The 22830-nt window shown below is 48.1% G+C and overlaps 3 protein-coding genes across 10 annotated transcripts in view; 1 reads left to right on the forward strand and 2 right to left on the reverse strand.

Annotated features, from left to right (window-relative positions):
- Nucleotides 1-1213: 1213 nt before the first annotated feature.
- socs2 (suppressor of cytokine signaling 2) lies at nucleotides 1214-5820 on the reverse strand. Of its 2 annotated transcripts, XM_012876759.3 has the most exons (3): nucleotides 5453-5820; nucleotides 2865-3005; nucleotides 1214-2422 (listed from the first exon to the last, which is right to left on the reverse strand). In XM_012876759.3, the coding sequence occupies exons 2-3, from the start codon at nucleotides 2974-2976 to the stop codon at nucleotides 1959-1961; spliced, it is 576 nt and encodes a 191-aa protein (XP_012732213.2). In that variant the 5' UTR covers nucleotides 2977-3005; nucleotides 5453-5820; the 3' UTR covers nucleotides 1214-1958. The 2 variants fall into 2 exon arrangements, with proteins under 2 accessions (XP_012732213.2, XP_036005055.1); XM_036149162.1 differs by lacking the exon at nucleotides 5453-5820 and having other exon boundaries at nucleotides 2865-3762.
- A 1121-nt stretch (nucleotides 5821-6941) lies between these two features.
- On the forward strand, nucleotides 6942-9218 carry LOC110369412 (outer dense fiber protein 3-B-like). The gene is made up of 7 exons (XM_036149129.1): nucleotides 6942-7055; nucleotides 7873-8007; nucleotides 8124-8327; nucleotides 8412-8513; nucleotides 8680-8801; nucleotides 8878-9015; nucleotides 9091-9218. The coding sequence occupies exons 2-7, from the start codon at nucleotides 7881-7883 to the stop codon at nucleotides 9181-9183; spliced, it is 786 nt and encodes a 261-aa protein (XP_036005022.1). The 5' UTR covers nucleotides 6942-7055; nucleotides 7873-7880; the 3' UTR covers nucleotides 9184-9218.
- Nucleotides 9219-14153: 4935 nt separating this feature from the next.
- LOC105936108 (filamin-C) overlaps nucleotides 14154-22830 on the reverse strand; it is a 43245-nt gene continuing 34568 nt past the window's right edge. For 4 of the 7 annotated variants that reach the window (XM_021323687.2, XM_021323685.2, XM_021323681.2 and 1 more), the window contains 10 exons: nucleotides 22654-22776; nucleotides 22279-22536; nucleotides 20424-20693; nucleotides 20112-20249; nucleotides 19831-19946; nucleotides 19619-19751; nucleotides 17688-17867; nucleotides 17389-17607; nucleotides 15020-15226; nucleotides 14154-14951 (listed from right to left, as the gene is read on the reverse strand). In XM_021323687.2, coding sequence (XP_021179362.2) covers nucleotides 14764-14951; nucleotides 15020-15226; nucleotides 17389-17607; nucleotides 17688-17867; nucleotides 19619-19751; nucleotides 19831-19946; nucleotides 20112-20249; nucleotides 20424-20693; nucleotides 22279-22536; nucleotides 22654-22776 — 1832 coding nt within the window. In that variant the 3' untranslated portion in view covers nucleotides 14154-14763. The remainder of the gene's footprint in view (nucleotides 14952-15019; nucleotides 15227-17388; nucleotides 17608-17687; nucleotides 17868-19618; nucleotides 19752-19830; nucleotides 19947-20111; nucleotides 20250-20423; nucleotides 20694-22278; nucleotides 22537-22653; nucleotides 22777-22830) is intronic. The other 3 variants (XM_021323682.2, XM_012876760.3, XM_021323686.2) reach the window with 1 other exon arrangement.

Consider the following 22830-nt stretch of genomic DNA (forward strand, 5'->3'; position numbering starts at 1 on the left):
TTCCTACAATTTGTAAAAAAATATATTATTAAATCATATCCGAATACTGTTTTGTTAAAAGTTTTGGATAGACATAAGGGTTAAAAAAAGAATTAAAAATAACACAGGAAGAGACTTTAGCTGGTAAAATATCTGAAACAATCGGTAAAATATTTACATCTAACGTGTAAAGTCATCTTTCTGCAGATGTATGTTGTTGTTTCAGCTGAACTACAAAATACTCATCGTCATTAGGTAATTCAAAGACTGCGCTGTTGACAGAATTTTCAGTCTGTAATTTTTTTTATTGAATAATCAATAAGACAGGGAGTATGTTACAGGAAATCTGCCATTCCAACACGGCCTTCCATCTTTTATCGGAAAACATCTGATGGAAACGGTTTGATTTGAGGAAAGGAGGTCCTGAGTCGTCCACAGACCATAATCCTTCACTTTTTCGTCAAGTTTAAATGTTTTATAATTGTTCTTTAATAAATTCAACTTGCATGTATGATTACAGATGTCACATCCAGCTGTTTTCTTCCTCCAACAACATGCAGGGTTTTCTTTGTTGCCTTCAGAAAGAGCTGAACATGAGAAGAATTGAAGTTTTTAGATGAAACTCAAATGAAACTGTTTAATTCTTCAGAAAACAGGATTTAAATTTCACTGTTCAAACTCAGCAGGAACAGACACCAGCAGCCTCCTGGCTGATGTTTTCCTGCAACCTGATTGGCTCACAGCTCCACAATACTACAGGTTCAAAGTCTACAGAAGCCTGGAGAGGTCAAACTGACCTCATCACCCAAACGTCTGTTGGCATCAACATGAGAGCTCGTCTGTTTACGTCAATGAGAGCCTGATGCAGAGTCACGGCCATCTGTCGGCCAATCACAGCGCTTCATTCCTGCTGTTTATGAGGGGCCGTGTGGGACAAAGAACCTGCAAGGTGTTGGTTTTGGCTGAAGGTTCTCTGGGTTCCACCTCCCATGGCGTTCTGTACGTCAGTCGCTGCCCGACAAACAGGATCAGCCAGGTAGACTCGGCCAGGTGGGCTCGGCCAGGTGGGCTCAGCCAGGTGGGCTCGGCCAGGTGGGCTCGGCCAGGTAGACTCGGCCAGGTGGGCTCGGCCAGGTGGGCTCAGCATCAGAAAAATACATTTGTTGCTTTAAGATTGTTTTGATTTTTAACAGAACCGAACAGACCAGTACAGAAGATAACAGAACCATCCATCTGTTGGACAAATCACCTGAGTTTTAATCAGATAAACAAAATAAAAATGATCTAAATGTACAAAAATTAGAATTTATCAACAAGAACAATTTCAGACCTGAACAAAGTGATGAAGAAGAAAAACAGACGGAAACAGCTGATTGGTCGTTTCATCAGAACACGGTGAACAAAAATGATAAATCATAGCATCACCTCCTTTATAGTCCTTAAATATTATAATATATTCATCACTAATTTCAATGTTTCTATTTAAAATCAGAATTGGCTTGAGGTCAGAAAAAACAGATTGAGTCAGGTTCAGGTTTAAAGTCTCAGAGCCTTCAGTGTAATGGAGGAATTATGGGATGCAGCCAATCAGCTTGCAGCAGCAACCCGCCCTTTGGTTCTGGTGAGTCCGGTTGATGAGCTGTGGTTCTGTCAGGCTCAGGTTGGAGCCGACCAGAACTCAGGCAGAGGACATGCCAGGGAGCCCACTGATCCGTTTTCTGAGCAGAACCGAGCCTGGTACCGCCACACTGTTCTCGGATCAGGAGCCGGTTCGGCCTCTAGAACCTGCAGCGGTTCTCAGAGCACAGCAACATCTTAAAGCAAATAAATAAATATCTGAAACCCGATGTGACGGCGCCGACAGGACGCACCTGAGAAGGCCTCACCTGGAGCCTTTCACCTGACAGAGCTCCAGCCACTCAGAGTCAGTCTGGGTTCAGCTAAAGCTCCAGGTGCTGGTGGAGTGGGCGGGGCTTGCTCTACACGTTGTAGGCGTAGTCCGTCAGGTAGTCCTTCAGCCGGGGGGGGAGGGGCAGGTCCTGGACCCGCCGGGCCGACCCGTTGATGGCGACGCGGCACAGGTGCTGCAGCGACGGCGTGCTGCGGTACACGGGTCTGGTGAGGAGCAGCTGCACGGTGCCGTTAGGCCCCGCCCCCCCCGCCGGCGCCGCCCTGCTGGTCCTGGACAGCTGGACGTAGTGCTCCACCAGGTGGACCACGCTGTCGAACTGCTTCAGCTTGGGCTTGACCAGAACCACCGAGTCCAGCTTGAACTTGCCGTGCCGGAACTCGATGCGCAGGTTGGTGGGACCCGCGGAGGTCATGGCGGAGATGGTGAACAGGAAGTCCCTCTGGGAGCTGTCCCGCAGCAGGAAGGTGCCCTCCGACGAGTCCTGGAGGATCTCTCTGGCCTCGTTGGCCGTCAGGCTGCCCCAGTACCAGCCTGAGGCACACAGAGGGGAGACATCAGAACCTCCAGAACCTCCAGAACATTCTCATCTACTTTCAGCTGGAGGAAGGAGCGCCAGGTGTTCTACCTGCAGAACCTGCTCACACCTCAGCAGCAGCACTTAAACTCAGATCTGGACTTTGACTAGACCGCTGCTATTCTATAGATCTGCTGCTGCGTTTGGGCTCCTGGTTCTGTTGATGGCCCGGTTTGGCTGTTGGACTCTAGAACACTCTAGAACACAGAGAGCAGGTCCTGCAGCTTCAGAACATCATCCCTCCACCTCCATGGAGGTTCTGGGTTCTGGTCCAACACCTGGTCTCTGGTCTCGTGACCAGAGGACGCCGTCCCAGCCGGCTGGACGCCGTCCTCTGGTCACATGACCTCCGGTCCTTCCTCCAGAACTCTGCCGCCATCTTGGTTCTTTGGCGCCCACCTGTCTTCCTGAGCTCCTTCATGGCCGAGGCCACGCGGCTCTGGTCCGACTCCTCGGTACCGGCGCCGGCTCCTCTGTCGTCCTCAATGGCGTCAGAGGACTGGCAGGTCATCGGTCAGAACCAGGCCCACTGAGCAGAACCTGCAGAGACGGGTCGCATCTGAGAGGCTGCTGGAGAACCGGAACCTGAGAAACCTCTTTGGGTCAGGAGGGGAACAGCAGAACAAGATTCTACCGGCACCAGAACCGGACAGAACATTTTAAACCCGTCCAGCTGCTGCTGTCGTTTTGGATCAAAGCCGCAGCAGAACCATCCGTCTCTGACGACACCAGAACCGGAGCGGGTTCTGGAAAGCGGCGCCGCCTCCAAACCAACGAAGATTAAAAAAGTCTCTACGATCTTTGGACCCGCCGCTGACCAGAACCAGAACCAGTTTCCCTGTCAGAACTTTATCTCATCCTCTGAAAGGTGAAGGTTCTGAGGTTAGAACCGCTCCTGTCTGCGTATTACAGAACAAATGCTGTAAGGGTTCTGGTGAGGGTCAGTACGACCCAAACCATCAGAACCTGTATTCTGAGATCTGGACCTTGACTATGAAACCAGAGGTTCTCCACATCCCAGAACCGATCCGCACCGCTGTCTTCCACTGAAGACAGGATCCAGAACCGGGCTCCTCTGGAACCAGACTGCTCCGGAACCAGCTGCAACAGGACCAACCGCACCGAGGTTCTGCTGAAGGAACCGGGCTTCTTCTTCAAAGATCACAAGGTGGGCGACCCGTGAAAAGGAGCCCACCTCCTGCAGCCTCCAGAACCAACAGGTGAACTGGGCCAAGATCACCCAAGAACCAAACATATGGGTCTTTGGACCTGCAGTACTGCCGTCAGTCGGGTCGGTATCATCGGGTCGGGTCGGTATCATCGGGTCGGTATCATCGGGTCGGTATCATCGGGTCGGTTCCAGGTTCGGATCGGGCTGCAGGGCTGGATCCATGTGAGCAACACAGACTGAGATAAGCGGGTTAGTCATTAGTTTCGGGTCGGCTGGCGCCGCCCGGCACCGCAGTAATTATTAATAGCTCTACTCAGAACTGGACCAGCACCCCCAGAACCTTCATCTCCAGTCTACTGAACAGTGTTCCAGATAAATCAGGAGAAAACAGCCTGGATGGGTCCAGCAGAACATCATGTTACCAGAACCGCTACCCCAGGTCCAGGGTAGCGGTTCTGATCGGACCTTTTCAGCTGAAAACCGGTTCTACAGCAGCTGTCAGCAGAACCAAGGAACCAGAACCAGATCTGCAGGTGTATCCTCAGCTGCAGTGTTCTGGTTCTGAGCAAAGGTTCTGGTTCTGGTAGCCAGCTCTGGAACCAGATGACTGGCATTAGAAAACCCAATCAGAAATCTGTCATGGACCCGATCCCAGAACTGCCGCACAGAACCTGAAGGAACACTGATGGAGCAAAGTTCTGTTGCGTTGGTAAATAATGACCCGGTTCTGACTCAGTTCGGAACTTCACTACCACAGAATCGGACCTTAAACCGGAGCAGGACCTGACAAACCGGATCCCTGGCTTAGCTTGGTGCTATCAGACGTTCCTGAGTGGGTCAGCACCGGGCCCGCTTCACCAGAGGTCCAAACGGACTCCTCGGGTCACAGTTAAAGAGCAGAACTGCAACAACCAGCAAAAACTGGGTCTCTGAGGTTCTGGTCAGATACCAGGAGTTTGAAAGCGGGTCCTGTCCAGAACCTGCAGAGATCCGACCCAACAGGCCCTGAGATGGTGACCTGAAGAGCTGCAGACCCAGAACCACTCCTCAGAGAAGATGAAGACCTGGACATTTCTGCACTCGTAGCAGAACCGCCTCCTACGAGCAGAACCGCCAGAGTTCTCCAAGCCGGGTCTCTGGGCTTCAGGAAGCCAGATCTGCTGCTTCTACACGGTTCCTGAGTAAATGTTCACGTTCCTGCGGTTCCTCTGGGAGAACCCGGCAGCTGCGTAGAACCTTCACAGATAAAGGTCCAACCAGCTGCAGCGATGAGCCCGGTTCTGTCTCTCAGCTCCTTGTGATCCAAATTAAAAGCAGCGGAGAAACAGAAAGCTCTTTGTCTGCAGGTCAGTCTGGACCGGCATTTAGTTCTGCTGGGCTGCAGGTACCGGACAAAGTTACATTAATCCTCCTGGAAGGGAAAACTGGACGGAACCAAACGGGGGAAACGGGTTTCTCCAAAAGGAAGAATTTCAGACCAAACTTGCTTTAATTTAAGGCAACTTTAAGGTCTCTGCGGACAATTATCCAGCCGCAAAAACGGAGAAAACAAAGCGGAATTCAGACAAGCTGTTTAGTTTGGACTCATTTCAAAGCGGCCGAATTTAAGAATGGACCGGACCCAAACAAGTACATCTGCTGTTAGCTGGCGGAACCGCCTGGCTGAACCGGGTCAGGGAGTTACAGTTAAATTAGAGGGATTTCTAATGGAGTTCTGCGCAGAGGTCCATGTTGCTGTTCTACCTGCAGGAACCTGGATCCTGCAGGCTGAGCCCAAAACCCGCCTTCATGCTCCGGTGGATCAAACTGGACCCACCTGACCGGGGAGGTTCCGAGTCCAGCCGTGCGTTAACAGACCCGGTTCCTGCTCCACGAACCCGCCGTCTGGTCCATGCCTGCAGGACCAGAATGCGCCACGGTTCCGCGCCTTGCTCGAGCTTTTTACTACAATCACTAATGAGGTGGACCCACGCGGGTCTGTCCGTGGATCAGAACCGCCCGGCCGCCACGGAGCTCCGAACCCAGTGAGCCTGGTACCGAGCGTGGGGCAGACCCAGATCCCCATAAACAACAACAGCGGCGGGTTTCCAGGAACTTTCCAAGAACACGGTCACGTGACGCGACACGCGTGGATTTAAGGTGGACCGATCAGATCCGTCCTGCCGTGTCTGTGAGGACCCTGACTGGTTCTGACCCGGAGTCCGGGTCCCACACCAGCTGCACCGTCCTCAGGATGAAGACGCGTCCCCATCCACAGACATTTATGCGCAAAGACATTATAAACGTAGACGCCTCATTGGGCGCAGGTTTGCACAGGTTTGTGTGTGTGTGTGTGTGTGTGTGTGTGTGTGTGTGTGTGTGTGTGTGTGTGTGTGTAATAAATATAAAAATCATTTGGTTAAATCTAAACATTGTGGTCTTCATTATTTGTGTGAACCTTTGAAGATCTGGTATAGACACAGATTAGAAACAGACTTTATGGGGGAGTATTAAAGGGATAAAATTACTAATATGAGAAAAAAAGTCACACAAGTATAAAGTGAGAAAAAGTCAAAAGTGGTAAAATTGTGAGAAAAACGTCATATTATGAGAATTAAGGGGGAACATTTCCAAAATAGTCACAGTTTGCAGAACTATCTTAGTCCTGGAGTAATAGGGCCAGGTTAGATTCTTATAATATTTTTTATTCTTTACGAGTATAAAGTCAAGAGAATGAAGCCAAAGGGATACGAACATAAACTTGTAATATTTTAAAAATCAAAATGCTACGAATATAAAGTATATTCTGAGATTAAACTCCCTCTGATACTGTTTAAGTGTCTGAGTCTAACAGCTCATTTGCCACATTCAACATGGCGGACGCTTTGACGCATCTGCAGCAGAGGCAGAACCCACCCAACATGGCGTCTACATTTATGATGTCTATGGATCTACGCATAGACATCATAAACGTAAACGCCTCATCGGACGCAGGTTTGCACGTCGACGTCATATTGTATGAGGCAGACAGTAGTGAACGTCTATGTTTCCTATATCTATGTCTGAAGTATTCAGATAGAAAGATATAGATGGAGCTTCTATATACACTTGTAAAGAAAAATATATAGAGTAATTAATTAAGGTTGGCAGAACACACACACACACACACACACACACACACACACACACACACACACACATATATATATATATATATATATATATATATATATATATATATATATATATATATATATATATATCTATATATATATATATATATATATATATAATATATATAAAACCATTACCATGGCACTGTTGTCATGGAGGCATTGTCAACAATTTCAAAATTCTCATTTTAAGGCAGTTGCAGATTCAGAATTCCAACAACCAAAGGCAGAAGAGGTCATAAGGAGCTGAACCTGAAACCTTTTAAGGTAAATCATTCATTTTAGATTTATTTATGCAGGTGAATTTCATGGAGACAAGGCATCTCTTTTTAAAGGCAAGGCAAATTTATTTGTATAGCACAATTCAGTACAGAGACAATGCAAAGTGCTTTAAAAGAGACCTGTTCAATTTAGTTTAGTTTCGAAAGTAAACTTTAAGTGTGCACATATTTGGGAGAGTAACGGAAAATGTAGATGCATTAGACATATGTTACATGTTTTTCAGAAGCAGTGGTTTCACTTGCAATAAAAAGGAAGAGACATTTTAAAATTTAAGAACAGTAAACCATACTTAAGAAGTTATTGTTTTCATGTGAGAATGTTTTTTAAATCATATCTTTTTAGTCAAGTCCTTCCTGTCCTCATAATAAAATGTTTGTCCTCTTTCATGCATTGTTCTTTTTTCTTTGCATATTGTGAATGTCCAGCTGGTTGCTGCTCATGTTAAGCAGAACTGTTATAATTCAAACTTTGCTCTTCTGCTTGGTTGCTAGTGGCGACACTTTCACAGCAGCTTTAATCTCTTTGGGATGATTATTTTTGAATTGAATTAAAATATGCAACAGGTTCAACCTCTATAGCACCTATTTTTTTAATTTGTGAGACAAAAAATAAATCTTATTATAATTGCTTATATTGTGCTTTTCAGATAAACCAAAAGCAAGTGATGACTCAAAGAATATGTTGAGACAAGGGATTGTTTTTCAAAGCTGATTTTTAAAAGATTTGTTGTCAAGCATCTCTGGATTCATCATGTTAGATCAGAAATGTTATTTTTTAAATGTACTCAATTGTTTCTTTATAGGCAGTTATATGTCCCTCAAAACAATGCAGAAAAATGAGCCTTGGGTTGGGACCTGGAGGCCCCACAAGCCAAAAGGGCCCATAGCTGCTCAGTATGGGAGCCCTGGGCCTGTATACATGTTACCTGGGCTAACAGGTGAGACTAAAATGTACAACAACATCCCACTGCAGTTATGAATTTAGTAGTTTAGGAGTTAAACCTCTATTGGATCTTGTTACTTGCTTTGTTTCCCTTTTTTCTCACAATTTAAGGTGCAATTCGTCATGACCCAACTAAACCCAAAGCGCCAGCGTTCTCCATTACGTCACGGCGTAAAGTGGCGAACACCGACTGTTCCCCTGGACCAATTTATAAGCTCCCACCCAACTACACCCGATACGGCAGAGATGGCACGCTGGCATTTTCCGTCCGTGGCCGTCTAAATCCACTCGCACCATTCTGCACTCCTGGACCAGGTCTGTTGGGCCCGTTGCAAACCAAAACAACACATGTGGTTGTGATTTAGTACTTTCTGTTAATCATTTTCTTTGGTATGTTAGGCCAGTACTCCCCAGATTTTTCAAAACTGTCCACCTTCAAATCGCCCCCCGCATACACTCTCTCCAGCAGACCCAAAGAACTTACTAAGAACCAAACTCCAGGTGAGGAAGGATTTTCAATTCACATCTGCACCACATCTGCTCTGAGAAAACTTAAATTTGAGCTTAATTTAGAACTGAACTCAATTTGTATAGATTTTTTTCTGTGTTTGTGTCAGACCATCATTTAAATTTTAAAATAGGAGAAAGTTGTCTCTTCCCCTTTTAGGTCCAGCATCTTACAAGTTACCCCCATTACTTGGCACAAAGGGGATAACAACCTCTTCAGCTCCCTCCTTCACCATCACTGGGCGCACTGTGAAGGGATCCTTTTTGGAGGATATAACAAAGGTAAAAATAAAACCAACTGTCTCTAAAACTAATCTAAAAACCTGGATTTACTGTTGTTTTCTTGCATTCCTTGCAGACTCCAGGCCCAGCTGCCTATAATGCTGCAAACCCGTATATCTCTAAGCCAAAACCCCCTCAGTGGACTATGACAGGTCGTCATTTCCCTCCAGACAAAGGCACACAGACGCCGGGCCCAGGACCGAGCTATCCGGAGGTAAGCAACACTTTATGTTCTAGGAAGAGCTAAAAATCCTTAACTTCCTAATACGTTTTTTATTCTTCCTTACAGACCTTTACAAAACCTAAAGCTCCAAGCTTCTCCTTTGGCATCCACCATTCGCAGTACACGGTCCCTCTTATAGTGAACGTAGAGGAAATCTGACAAAACTGACCTTAATAAACACTTAATAAGCAACGTGCAAGATAGATGAGATCGTTTTACTGCTTCAACTTTAGTTATAGGACAAATTATCAATAATGCAATCAGTTTAGTCTGCAGTTGCATGGATTAGCTATAAATGTTAATGCATGCTCATATCTGAAAGGGGTAAGAATTTACCTGTTTAAACACAATTTCAGTTAAATCACTCATAAAACAGTCTGTATTTAGTTTCAATCGCTATAAGTAAGAGGAACTGCTTATTGCTCATTTTCAGGGTTTTTATCATCCAATACCATCCGTCCATTTTCTAACATGTCTATCCCTTGTGGGGGGGGGGGGGGGGGGGGGGGGGGTACCTTGTTCAATAACTTGCAATTAAAGATTTAACTAACCACACAATACTGAATTAAATTTCCTGACCCTCTTCTGAATGTCAGAGCAGGAGAATATGGATTTCACATGTTTACTATGATTATAGCGGCCTTGCATGGTTTCAGTAATATTCTATTACATTTAACCCCACTAAGAATATTTAAGTGCACCGAACCATTTGCTATAATAGCTATAGTTTTTAAGTTTTCAGCAAAAAAACCCAAAAACGTTACAATTAGTTCAATATTCAGCGAGTTATAGTTGATTAAAATTGATTCTCGGCTGCTCAACACATTACACTGAGCTGAGCTGTCGACCGCTCCAAGATGGCGCCCCTAAATCTCGTCAGCGCCCATAGGCGAAAGCGTTCGATGCGGGGTCTACTCTATATTATAGAGCGGAACATGTCTCCACTAAAGGACGGAACCATAGATATCCATAATAATAAATAAATAAATAATAATAATAATAATAATAATAATAATAATAATAATAATAATAATAATAATAATAATAATAATACATTTTGCCGCCTTGGTCTTTATTAAGAACAGCTCCAGCTTCCCCGCAAAACGAACTGGGTCAGTGGGGTTCTGATTCCCCCCAGAACCAGCCGAACCGATCAGCTGTTCTGTCCAAACACAGCGCGGTTCGTCTCTGCTGCCCCCTCCCGGTCGGGTCCAACATGACGGGCTTATTGGGCCCCAGGCTGCTGGTTCTGATCCGGGAGGTTCTGGTTGAGCCCGTTGGTTATCCCTCCAGAACCCCGGTTCCTGGGAGATGAACGTTCTCCTTAGGGTTCTGGGTCAGATGAGGGAGAAGTTCCTCCACATGTGGATCAATTAATTTACATTCATTTCATAATCAGCCCAATAATCTGTAAAATGGACGTTTTCTTGCTTTTATTCAGCCACAATCAGGAAGTTCTCAGGATTTATGGAGAGTAAAAGACGCCGACGCCTCAACCAAAGATAAAGACCATAAAAAACAAAAAACAATGATGAACATAGTCAGGAATTTAAGTTGCTGCAAATCTATTCACAGCAGACTCATAAAAGCTAACCGATAAGAAGATACAAAGATTGAAAAACTCGTTAAGACCTAAAAGTTGCTAATCTCTAATCTGTCCTCAAAGTGGAGGAAGGAAAGAAACCAGGTTTGGGCCCACCTTCAGCTTTAGAACCACTGCTACAAACAGGAAACAGGACCATATTGGTCCAAAATGGAGCTTCCCCCCTCAGAACAAGCCGGGTCTCTGTTGGAGGTTCTGACCCAGCTCAGCTCGTTGTCGGGCTGCTGGTTCTGGCCCAGGTTGACGACCCGGACTTGTTTGGCTGCTGGACTGAACCGTGGGCTTAGACGGCTTCCCTCCTGGCACTAAGAAACTTTCAGATGTTCTCAAGATGTTCTGAACCACCAGGAGGATCCATCAGAGAACATCCTCCATTGTCCCGTTGGACAGGAGAGGCTTTTTATCCCAAACTCTTCAGCTGCTGCCGGGGCTGAGCAAGCTCTGCACTGGTGGCAGCAGCTTTCACCAGCACCTCCTGCGCGTCAGAGCAGTTTGCTGCAGAGTGACGGAGGCACCAGAGGTCTTCATCTGTTGCTCCAGAAGGACCTAGGAGGACCTAGAAGGACCTAGAAGGACATGCAGAAGAAGACTTTCCAGGTTGTGAAGGAGCAGAGCGGACGGCAAGTTGCAAAGACGGTTTTATTATGCCTGCACAATGTTGCCAAAGTTTCACTCTTTCACTTGGATACATACAAAACTACAAAATGTCATTTTAATATTGTGTTTCTGCAACATCCTCAGAAATCCTCCGCTTTCATCACATTACAGGACAAACTGTGACTGGATCACGGATCGGGCCCGGTGGCGCCGGTTCTGACTAAATCCAAGAGAGAATAAATAAAAGGTCAAAGCTCGGCTAGCTTCCTGCAGCAGAACTCAAACACGATGAGCTCTTCAGTAAAACCCAGACGACCCGTGGAACCAAGCGTAAAGATCCTGAGCGATCCATGAAGTGGTTTAGAGGTGAGCTTTATCCTCCGGTTCCACAGAACCCAAACTGGTATCTGTCACGGCTGAGGAACCTTCAAAGACAAGAACCTCCAGGTCACGTTGCAGGAGGGTCTTTAAACGGTCACTATCTGAACAAGCTCATGTAAGGAACCTGGAAAGATCCTGGGAGAACTCAGGCCTCTGGGGACTTAACTGTGACCAAACAGCTTTCTGTGGAGGAACCAGGCTAGTTCCTGAGGAACCGGTTTAGTTCCTGAAGGAGGAACCGGTTTAGTTCATGAAGGAGGAACCGGTTTAGTTCCTGAAGGAGGAACCGGTTTAGTTCCTGAAGGAGGAACCGGTTTAGTTCCTGATGGAGGAACCAGGCTAGTTCCTGATGGAAGAACCAGGCTAGTTCCTGATGGAGGAACCAGGCTAGTTCCTGAAGGAGGAACCGGTTTAGTTCCTGAAGAAGGAACCAGGCTAGTTCTTGAAGGAGGAACCAGGCTAGTTCCTGAAGGAGGAACCAGGCTAGTTCATGAAGGAGGAACCGGTTTAGTTCCTGAAAGGGAAACCAGGCTAGTTCCTGAAGGAGGAACCAGGCTAGTTCCTGAAAGAGGAACCAGGCTAGTTCCTGAAAGAAGAACCAGTGTAGTTCCTGAAAGAGGAACCAGACTAGTTCCTGAAAGAAGAACCAGTGTAGTTCCTGAAAGAGGAACCAGGCTAGTTCCTGAAAGAAGAACCAGACTAGTTCCTGAAGTAGGAACCGGTTTAGTTCCTGAAGGAGGAACCAGGCTAGTTCCTGGAGGAGGAACCAGGCTAGTTCCTGAAGGAGGAACCGGTTTAGTCCCTGAAGGAGGAACCAGGCTAGTTCCTGAAAGAAGAACCAGGCTAGTTCCTGAACGAGGAACCTGTCTAGTTCCTGAAGGAGGAACCAGGCTAGTTCCTGAAGGAGGAACCAGGCTAGTTCCTGAAAGAAGAACCAGGCTAGTTCCTGAACGAGGAACCTGTCTAGTTCCTGAAGAAGGAACCTGTCTAGTTCCTGAAGGAGGAACCAGGCTAGTTCCTGAAGGAGGAACCAGTTTAGTTACTGAAAGAGGAACCAGTTTAGTTCCTGAAAGAGGAACCAGGCTAGTTCCTGAAGTAGGAACCGGTTTAGTTCCTGAAGAAGGAACCAGGCTAGTTCCTGAAGAAGGAACCTGTCTAGTTCCTGAAGGAGGAACCAGGCTAGTTCCTGAAGGAGGAACCAGGCTAGTTCCTGAACGAGGAACCTGTCTAGTTCCTGAAAGAGAAACCAGGCTAGTTCCTGGAGGAGGAACCGGTTTAGTTCCTGAAAGAGGAACCAGACTAGTTCCTGAAGTAGGAACTAGTTTAGTTCCTGAAAGAGGAACCAGACTAGTTCCTGAAGTAGGAACCAGGCTAGTTCCTGAAGGAGGAACCGGTTTAGTTTCTGAAGGAGGAACCAGTTTAGTTCCTGAAGGAGGAACCGGTTTAGTTCCTAAAGGAGGAACCAGTTTAGTTCCTGAAGGAGAAACCGGTTTAGTTCCTGAAGGAGGAACCGGTTTAGTTCCTGAAGGAGGAACCGGTTTAGTTCCTAAAGGAGGAACCAGTTTAGTTCCTGAAGGAGGAACCGGTTTAGTTCCTAAAAGAGGAACCAGGCTAGTTCCTGAAGGAGGAACCAGGCTAGTTCCTGAAGGAGGAACCGGTTTAGTTCCTGAAGGAGGAACCGGTTTAGTTCTTGAAAGAGAAACCAGGCTAGTTCCTGGAGGAGGAACCAGGCTAGTTCCTGAAGGAGGAACCAGTTTTGTTCCTGAAATAGGAACCAGGCTAGTTCCTGAAAGAGGAACCAGGCTAGTTCCTGGAGGAGGAACCAGACTAATTCCTGAAAGAGGAACCAGGCTAGTTCCTGGAGGAGGAACCAGTTTAGTTCCTGAAAGAGGAACCAGACTAGTTCCTGAAATAATAACCAGGCTAGTTCCTGAAGTAGGAACCGGTTTAGTTCCTGAAGGAGGAACCAGGCTAGTTCCTGGAGGAGGTTTCCTTCCCGTATCAGCTTTGGAGATGAAGACGCTGAGGTGATGCAGCCTCCATGAGATGAGAATCCTCTCCTGGATTCTTCTTCAGCTGCTCCTTCACTCTCAGGTCCACTGAAGGTTTTAGAGGTTAAGCTAAGGAAGTGATGTTTACAGAGGAAATCTTCACTGATGGTGCCTCTCACTGAAGGACTCATCGTCTTGCTCCACCCGTCCGTCCACCATCTTCTCTCAGACCTAACAGGTTCTGGAGGAAAACCTAGACAAGCCTCTCCCTCTGAGTCAGTCTCCAGCTTCATCTGGAGGATCAGAACGTGTTCTAAGACCAGAAAGGATTGATTGTATCTCCAGAGGGATCTGGATCTGGATCTCCTCCTAAAAGAGAGCTGACCCTTTTTGATTGGGAAGAGTAGAAGTTCCTCTCTGAGCTCCTCCTGGATGAGGGATGAGGCCGAGCCTTAGAGATGAAGAACTTGTTTCAGCTGCAAGGAGCATGAGAAGTCATGGAGAACTTCTGGGTTCACTGAAGTTCATGAACACGGACAGAAGATCTAGTTTTCTCTGGCTGATGTAAGATCAGGATGGAACTGGAGCACAGATGGTTCTCAGGAACAAATTCACATTTTCTGGTTCAAGAGCTCTAAAATCTGCTCCATGTTTCCTCAGACGTGCTGATTTCTGAGGATCTGCACCTCAAGACCTCCAACCAAACCCAGCGCTGGCATGTAGCCCATCTAGAACCAGAAACGTTCTACATGCAGACGCACAGCGCTGAAGTTCTGTTCAGCTTCATCTGCAGGAGAACCAGGTCAGATGGAGCTTTTTTCTGTTGGATCTGCTTTGATGAGACAAAAGAAAAGCCTGACCAGGTCCACCTCTGCAGAGATGGACCTGGTCAGGGAGAGAAAGACCAAAGACTGTGCAGAAACATCTCACATCCTGGATCACGTCTTCAGCAGCTCTTCTGACAGTTTAGGTGGAGGTCTTCAGGATCAGAGCACATCCTTCGCTGATGAAAAGGTTGAGGATGAAGTAGCATTTGCTGCAGAGCAGAAGGTCAGCAGAACACAGAAGGACAGACATGAGAAATGTTTCCTCCTCTGAGTGGAAAAGTCTTCAGTGCATGGTGGAGGATGAGGATGAGGAGTCCCCGCGTGAAGATGAAGCAGTCTTTTACGGGACGGTGACGTGGAACGGACTTCCTGGTATGTTCTCGTCGCCCCACTTCACGATGAGGATGTAGCTGCCCTGCTCCTTCACCGTGTACGTCACGCTGTACATCCTGTTGCCCATGTGTTTGACGTAGACCTCCTCACAGGGCGTCTTGGGCCCGTGGACGCCCACCATCAACATGTTGGTTCCTGCCGAACACAAAGCCCATCAGAGACTTCCAGGAAACATCTCACCTTCTCCTTCACGCCTTTCTCACCTGCTTTGCTGCAGTCCACTGTGAACGTGTTCTTCTGACCGATGAAAGCTTTAGACAGGCCGGCGCCGCGGGAGATGACCTTACTGCCGTCTGAGGAGAATTTGGGGAAGGAAGCGAAGGCCCCGCCCATCGCTGACGTCTTGGTGACGGTTTCCACAAGAACGGACGACGTCTCGTGGAGATTGTGACCTCCTGACAGGCGAGGTCCTGCAGGAAGATAAGAAAATGATGCTCTCTCCCTCAGGATGGTAGATGTCCCACCACAGAAGAACTGAATCAGGTCTGATGGTGGGAAAAACCTCCAGTCTAGAAGGAAACCACCGAATGTGATGGGACCCCTCCTGTGGATGGGTCCCATCACATTTCCACTTTCACTCCGGTCTCTGGTTCTACCATGTTTTCACACGTTCTAGAGCTAAAGAAATCCTCTTTCCAGGTTCCCCATAAAAGAGGTTCTGGAACCAATGGCTGACAAAGTTCTGAGTCCATCTTTGTCTGTGATGAGGGAGATCGCTGAACAGCAGGAGAACTTGATCTTTACTCATCACTGTCAGTAAGATTGACTTCTGCTCCTACTCTGATGAGTTCTAGAAGAGACAATCTACTTTTATCTGCTGATTCTGGCGATTCAGCCGCTTTAAATATTCTTGATCTTACTGCTGCTTTTGACACAACAGACCCAGGAGCCATTAAAGGCTCCACCAAAGGTTTAAGTCGTATCCAACAGAATCTGTGAAGCTGGGTCCGTTCTCAGGCTCTGATGCTCCTTTCAAACATGATGTACCACAGGGCTGCAGATTAGGTCCCTGTGGGATAACATGTGTCCATCCAGTTTAGATATTCAGGTTTATCCTTGATCTAGGTTCAGGCCTGGTCTAGGTTTAGCTTTAGTCCTGGTCTAGGTTTAGTCCTGGTCTAGGTTTAGTCCTGGTTTAGCTTTAGTCCTGGTTTAGCTTTAGTCCTGGTTTAGCTTTAGTCCTGGTCTTGGTTTAGTCCTGGTTTAGCTTTAGTCCTGGTCTTGGTTTAGTCCTGGTCTTGGTTTAGTCCTGGTCTAGGTTTAGCCCTGGTTTAGCTTTAGTCCTGGTTTAGCTTTAGTCCTGGTCTTGGTTTAGTCCTGGTCTAGCTTTAGTCCTGGTTTAGCTTTAGTCCTGGTCTTGGTTTAGTCCTGGTTTAGCTTTAGCTCTGGTCTAGGTTTAGTCCTGGTCTAGGTTTAGTCCTGGTTTAGCTTTAGTCCTGGTCTTGGTTTAGTCCTGGTCTAGCTTTAGTCCTGGTTTAGCTTTAGTCCTGGTCTTGGTTTAGTCCTGGTCTAGGTTTAGTCCTGGTTTAGCTTTAGTCCTGGTCTTGGTTTAGTCGTGGTCTAGCTTTAGTCCTGGTTTAGCTTTAGTCCTGGTCTTGGTTTAGTCCTGGTTTAGCTTTAGCTCTGGTCTAGGTTTAGTCCTGGTCTAGGTTTAGTCCTGGTTTAGCTTTAGTCCTGGTCTTGGTTTAGTCCTGGTCTAGCTTTAGTCCTGGTTTAGCTTTAGTCCTGGTCTTGGTTTAGTCCTGGTCTAGGTTTAGTCCTGGTTTAGCTTTAGCTCTGGTCTAGGTTTAGTCCTGGTCTAGGTTTAGTCCTGGTTTAGCTTTAGTCCTGGTTTAGCTTTAGTCCTGGTCTTGGTTTAGTCCTGGTCTAGCTTTAGTCCTGGTTTAGCTTTAGTCCTGGTCTTGCTTTAGTCCTGGTTTAGCTTTAGTCCTGGTTTAGCTTTAGTCCTGGTCTTGGTTTAGTCCTGGTCTAGCTTTAGTCCTGGTTTAGCTTTAGCCCTGGTCTAGCTTTAGTCCTGGTCTAGCTTTAGCCCTGGTTTAGCTTTAGCCCTGGTCTTGCATTAGTCCTGGTCTAGGTTTAGCCCTGGTTTAGCTTTAGTCCTGGTCTAGCTTTAGCCCTGGTCTAGGTTTAGCTAGCAGGGCTGGTCTTCTGGAGGAGGTTCTGTTGCTGAAAGGACCCAAAGCAGAAGGTCCATCTTCATGCCTGGTGAGGCTGAAGATGGTGGAGGAGAGCTTCTAGAACGAGGACCAGAGGACCACTCTGATCCCAGACTGACAGCTGATGTCCACCTGGAGGTTCTGGAGATTTCTGGTTAAATTCAGACCTATTGACTATGACCAGGTTTGGTGGTTTCTGCTTTTTCCTGTGGGGATCTACCAGATCCTGGTTCCTGCTGGTAACGTTGTAACCCAGGAGAAGATCATGCTCTTGTTTTTAGTTTGAGATGAGACCCTGGAGGAGCTTTGGCCCCCTGCGCTGTCCTGGGACCAGCAGGGGGCCAAAGCTCCTCCTGGGTTTTCCTCTGAAGGAAAACTCCAGAAAACACTGAACCAGCTTCTGACCACGGACCCACCTGACACTTTGGCCTTGAAGGGGCTGCCAACGATGTGCTGCGGTCCTCCATATTTAATGGAGATCAGGTAGCTCCCTGGAGCCATGGGGGTGTAAGAGACTTTGTAGCCCTCAGGACATTCCTGACAGTCCATCTTGACCTTCGATGGTCCATCGATGGTCACAGACAGAGCTCCTGCCCCGGCATTACAGGTGTTGACCATGAATTCTGATGCTACACCTGAAGAAGAAGACACATGGACCTTTAGATCATCTTCTGCTTAGAGCAGAGGACCTGAAGCAGAATCATTCAGTCTGGACCTGTGCTTCCTCCTTCCAGTCCTGGTCCAAAGGCAGAGACGAGCCCTGGATCTCCCACCTGCCCTGGTTCTCCCACTCGGATCTTGAAGGGACTGCCAGGGACATGGCTGCCGTTGAAGCGCACGTCTATGGAGTGGACGCCGTTCTCCTTGGGGATGAACCTGATGGCGTGCTGATCTGCTGGCACACAGATCACTAGATGTTATTCTGGAGCTGCTCAGTTTACCACAGACGATCATCCAACCCACCCCTCAGGGAGCAGTGGGGCCCTACTGTGGCCCTCAGGGAGCACTCTGGGTCTCCAAGGGTCTTCTCTGGGGACCCAGAGTGCCAGTCTGAGGGATTTGAACCAGGGATTGTGTAGCCCTCCCAGGATGCTCGGCTTTGACCAATGGCTGCTGCTCCCAACCAGGAGGCAGACAAAGGGAAACACGAGGGGCTCAGATGTTTCTGCTCTGGTTCAATGGTTCAAATCCACAACCATACATCAGAAAATAAAAAGAACCGATTCATTTACAGAGCCTAACGCCTGCACCATCAACGCAGTCTTCATGTAGAAACATCTGTAGGTTCTCCTGAGCAGCAGCCAGTGTTGTAGAACTCGAGTCCGAGTCATTAGCTAAATTTAGAGACTCGTGACTTGACTTGGACTTGAGCACTGATGACTCGAACTTGGACTCGGACTCCTACATTCAGATCATTCTGACTCGGAGATTGAGAAAAAGACTCGACTTTTTTTTATATCATTAGGCTATAATTTTAATATGTCATTAGAATATTATTTGATGTATGATTTTAATATCTAAATGTCGTACCGCACACGTGACGTCACCATCTCATGAGCAACGCCCCTTGCCGCTAAGGAAGGGCAAACAGTGTGAGAGCGCACGTAGCAACCAGCCATTACACATGCAACAGATACAACGATATGACCGACTTTACAGATGTTAAACTTTCACAAGAGGATGTCCAGGCGCCCATTTTACTGGTAGAACTGTGGAACAACATACCAACGTTCAGCTCAAACCATGGATTGAGTGTCGAGGGCTTAGAAAGACTGGAAAACGGGCCGAGTTGATAGAACGGTAAGTCGTTGTTTTTCTCCTGCTCGGCGTTCATGGCGTCATCGGCCGTTTTTTTTTTCTGTTTGTAGTCACCGTCCAGGAATCTGTATAAATTGTCCGACCCGCCGAACAATTTAGTCCGGTCCGGTGGCCAAATGCATTATCATTATCCAACGGCTGTATCTCCTCGCTGCATCGACCGATCCACACCAGATTTGTTGTGAGTCATGGGGGAACGCTGCCGAACGCGTTTGTGGGAATCGCCTGGTGGACGGACGAGGAAAATGCGTGACAGCATCTGCGGTGGGGGACGGCCCGCCCACCGGCCGGCACCGCGGCGGTGGCCAATAGGCCGGAGCGCGCTTGGCTGCGAGGGCCGATCGACGCCGCTTGCGGCTTTAACATCCTTCATATGCGGCCTATCAGCGTACCTCGAGTCGCTGTTGCACGTTCCATAACAACAATGTTTAAAAACCGTGGTTAGGAGACGTCTTAGACTTGGAAAAAGCAGTCGTTTTACTGAGTAAAACCAGGGTAACTACAGCGAAAGAGTGGAGGAAAACGCATATTTGCACTACCTGTACGTGATATGACGTCACGTTCTAAAAATAGCTCGCTCGCAGAACGCATTATTAGTGCAATGGACTGTTACTGCTTCATGTCATACATCACACGTCACGGCATGTTCCTACAACGAACTTGGATCAATAGTGACTCGACTCGGACTCGACTCGGATTTTTTTTTTAATGACTTGGACTTGACTCGGACTTGAACACTGGTGACTTGAACCTGGACTCGGACTCGAGGCATAGTGACTTGACTACATCACTGGCAGCAGCCTTCCAGACCGGACTCTGGACTCTTACCGCTGTCCAGCTCGGTGATGTAGCATTCCTCCGTGGCCCCTGACGGTGTGTGGATCTTGGCGTCGATGAGGCCCCTGGCTCCATTCAGCTGCACGGCGAAGGAGGCCTCCTGACCCACCTTCAGCGCCACCTCCTGCATGACGAGGCACGCAGCAACGTGTTACTGCAGTCGGCGCAGACGGAGCGCGTGACTTGGGCGCTGACGCTCTCACCTGCAGGCTGGTGATGGTGAGGTGGCGGGCGTCGTCCGACAGGCTGGCAACGGGCACAGTGAAGGGAGAGTCTGGGATGTGCTCATCATTAAACTTGATGGAAACCTCGTAATCACCTGCAGGATTCAAACAGAACTGTCCTCAGAGTGAAGTTCCTGACAGGTGTGCTGAGCCGTTCCTACAGGTGTGCTCTGAAAACAGCGATCTGACTGAAGCCACATGCAGCAGGTGGAGTGACACAGCTGCAGTCCATCTGACCTGAAGGCAGGGTGGGATCTTACCAGGCTCCTGCACCACGTAGGAGACGCCACAGGAGCCGTCCTTCCGGTCTTCAAAGGTGATCTCAGCTTTGCTGGGTCCTTCCACAGCGATGGACAGACCTCCAGCTCCAGCTTCTCTGGTCCAGATGCTGAACTCAGCTGCAGAGAAACACCAGATGTCAGCAGGGCATAGTGTTGCTGTGCTGCTTTATTCCAGCTTGTCTAGTTTGGGTTTCCTGGAAATCTCTGAACCACCAGAATACAGTAACCTGGGTATTCTGGGACACCTTAGGGACCTGTTCAAATAAAGGACCAGAGATGTGTCCCGCCTACCCGGCAGCCCGGCCACTCCTCGGTCCAGTCCCGTTCCTCCCGCTCGCACCTTGTGGGCCCCTCCCTCCCCCAGGGGCCCCACGGTGAACTGGAAGGGGCTCCCAGGGACATGCTGGCCCCGGTATTTCACGTTGACAATGTGAGGGCCCATCTCCTGAGGGACGAAGCGCACGCTGTAGGTGCTGTCCTCCCCTTTGATGATCTCTGCGTCCTCGGTCTTCCCTCCGGGACTCGTCACCTGAGCCGTCATCTCCTGGTTGCCCGCCTCACCTGAGGGAAGCAAGAGGGCGGAGAAGGGAGAAGATGGTTTCAGTATAACGGGAGAACCGAGAGGAACCCGCTGCTGGAGCCAATTCAGCAGAATCCAGGTTTCTGGATCCTTAATTAGGGTTAGGGTTGTTCTTCTGCTCCTCTGTCCATCGGTGGTAACGGAGTTCCTCAGGGGTCAATGCTTGATTCTTTGCTTTTACACTTTAAATATATGTTGCATCACTCTACTTTATTCCTTTCATGCAGAAGAAAAAATAGTAAAACTAAATGTAGAAAAGGTAAATGCAGTGAGCAGAGCTGGTAAAATAACAACTACTCTTAGCCAGGTTTAGATAAGGTGATATTTGTCTAATTCACTAACAGAACCAAATATTACCTAACCTGACTCTCGCCAGACGTATGTCTCTCTGCCTAGCTTCACTCACATACATCTGGGACACCGCCATAGGAATGGCCTTTATTGAAGGCTGGGCCTTATCAAAAATCCTTGCATATGATTGGATAAGCCACTTGTCTGTCATCTTTATCGACGTGCTATTTCAACCACTCACACTGAAGCTAACCGTGACGCTGATGATAGCGACACAGAACAATAATGTGTTTGCGGCTCTAGTGGCACGCGTTTTATTGACAGTGAGCTGACAGGAAGGGGGGGGGGGGGAAGACAGGCGGCAAAGCGCCGCGGGTCGGAGTCGATCCCGGGCCGACCGCGTTGAGGACTAAAGGCCTCCTAACATGGTTCGCGCTAACGGTTAACCGTTAGCGGCTAACCGCTCCAGGGACGCGCCCCGGAAAACAAAACTTGCCAAATCCGGTCGGGAGAAGGGTGAAAACATGGTTTCCACCAACAAAAGCCTTCAGAGGCGTTCTCTGATGTTCTTTTAATGAAACAATATTAGGTAGATTGGACAACACGGAAGAAATAGCAGCATCAATGCTAACGCTTGCTTCCTCGACGAGCCGCCATTGCTATCAAAACAGTCTCACGGTCGCTTCTCCACTACATCTATGAAACTCCAGCCCTGCGTTCTGATTGGCCAGACCATAAAATTGGTTGAAGAAATCACTCTCTATGAGCGATGTCCCAGATGGATGTGAGTGAAGCTAGGCGGAGCTACATACATATGGCTAGGGTCAGGTTAAATATTACCAGCTTTACGCACAGGTTCCCATGTTTCTACCTTGGAACAGGAGTAAAACACTGCCCCCATCTGCTGGTGAAGATTCTCAGTCATCAGGTCATGGTCATTCCAAAAAAAGTAAAAAACAAAGCAACTGGTCTTGTTTTCCGTAGTTGAAGATGTTTCGCTTCCTCTCCCGGAAGCTTTCTCAATTCAAAAAGTCTGGAGTAATGTGGAGTAACTCCACGTTACTTTTCCGGAAGAGGAAGCGAAACATCTTCAACTACAGAAAACAAGACCAGTTGCTTTGTTTTTTACTTTTTTTTGGATTGCCCCCATCTGTTCAAAGTGCGTACTACAGCGTAGCCCCCACAGATGGCAGGCAGGAACAGAAGAGCTTTCTGACAGCAGAGAGAAGGTGTGAGCCAAAGCAGCAGCAGCAGGAAGAAGATCCACAGACACACCGTCCTGCAGCGGCGGTCGGCTTCCCGCCGGCATCCCGCTGAAGCCGCTCAGACTCTCTCGTCCCAGAAAGTCTCCAAACACGTCTCTGAAGGGATCTCCTCCCACCTCCGTGCTCTCCTCCACCCGCACTTCCCGCTTGGTCTCTCCGGCTCGGGTTTTGCTGATCTCGGTGCGTTCGGTGCGGGTGTAGGTGTGGCTGCTGCGGGTGAACGTCCGGGTCAGACGTTCCTGAGCGGAAACCATCTGAAACCAGTTTCCTACAGCCAGAAGGAGAAGCAGGCAGGTGGGGAAGATGAGGAGAGGGTTAGGAGGAAAGAGATGAAGGTGAGGAAGCAGGAAGCAGGAGGGAGAGGAGCAGAGGAGGCAGCTCCTACCTGGTATTTTCAGGTTGAGGTCACAGGTGCTGCCCACTGTGGCGATGGAGGGGGCCTGCCGCCTCCTGGTGATGCTCTCCTTCATCCGGCCTTCTCCGAATATTTTAACGGTGAACGGACTTCCTGTTTGCAAACATAAAGAGGATCATCCCACTCTGCGCCTCCTTTAGGACCGCC

Source organism: Fundulus heteroclitus, chromosome 17, assembly GCF_011125445.2.
Source record: "Fundulus heteroclitus isolate FHET01 chromosome 17, MU-UCD_Fhet_4.1, whole genome shotgun sequence".
Lineage (NCBI taxonomy): Eukaryota > Metazoa > Chordata > Actinopteri > Cyprinodontiformes > Fundulidae > Fundulus > Fundulus heteroclitus.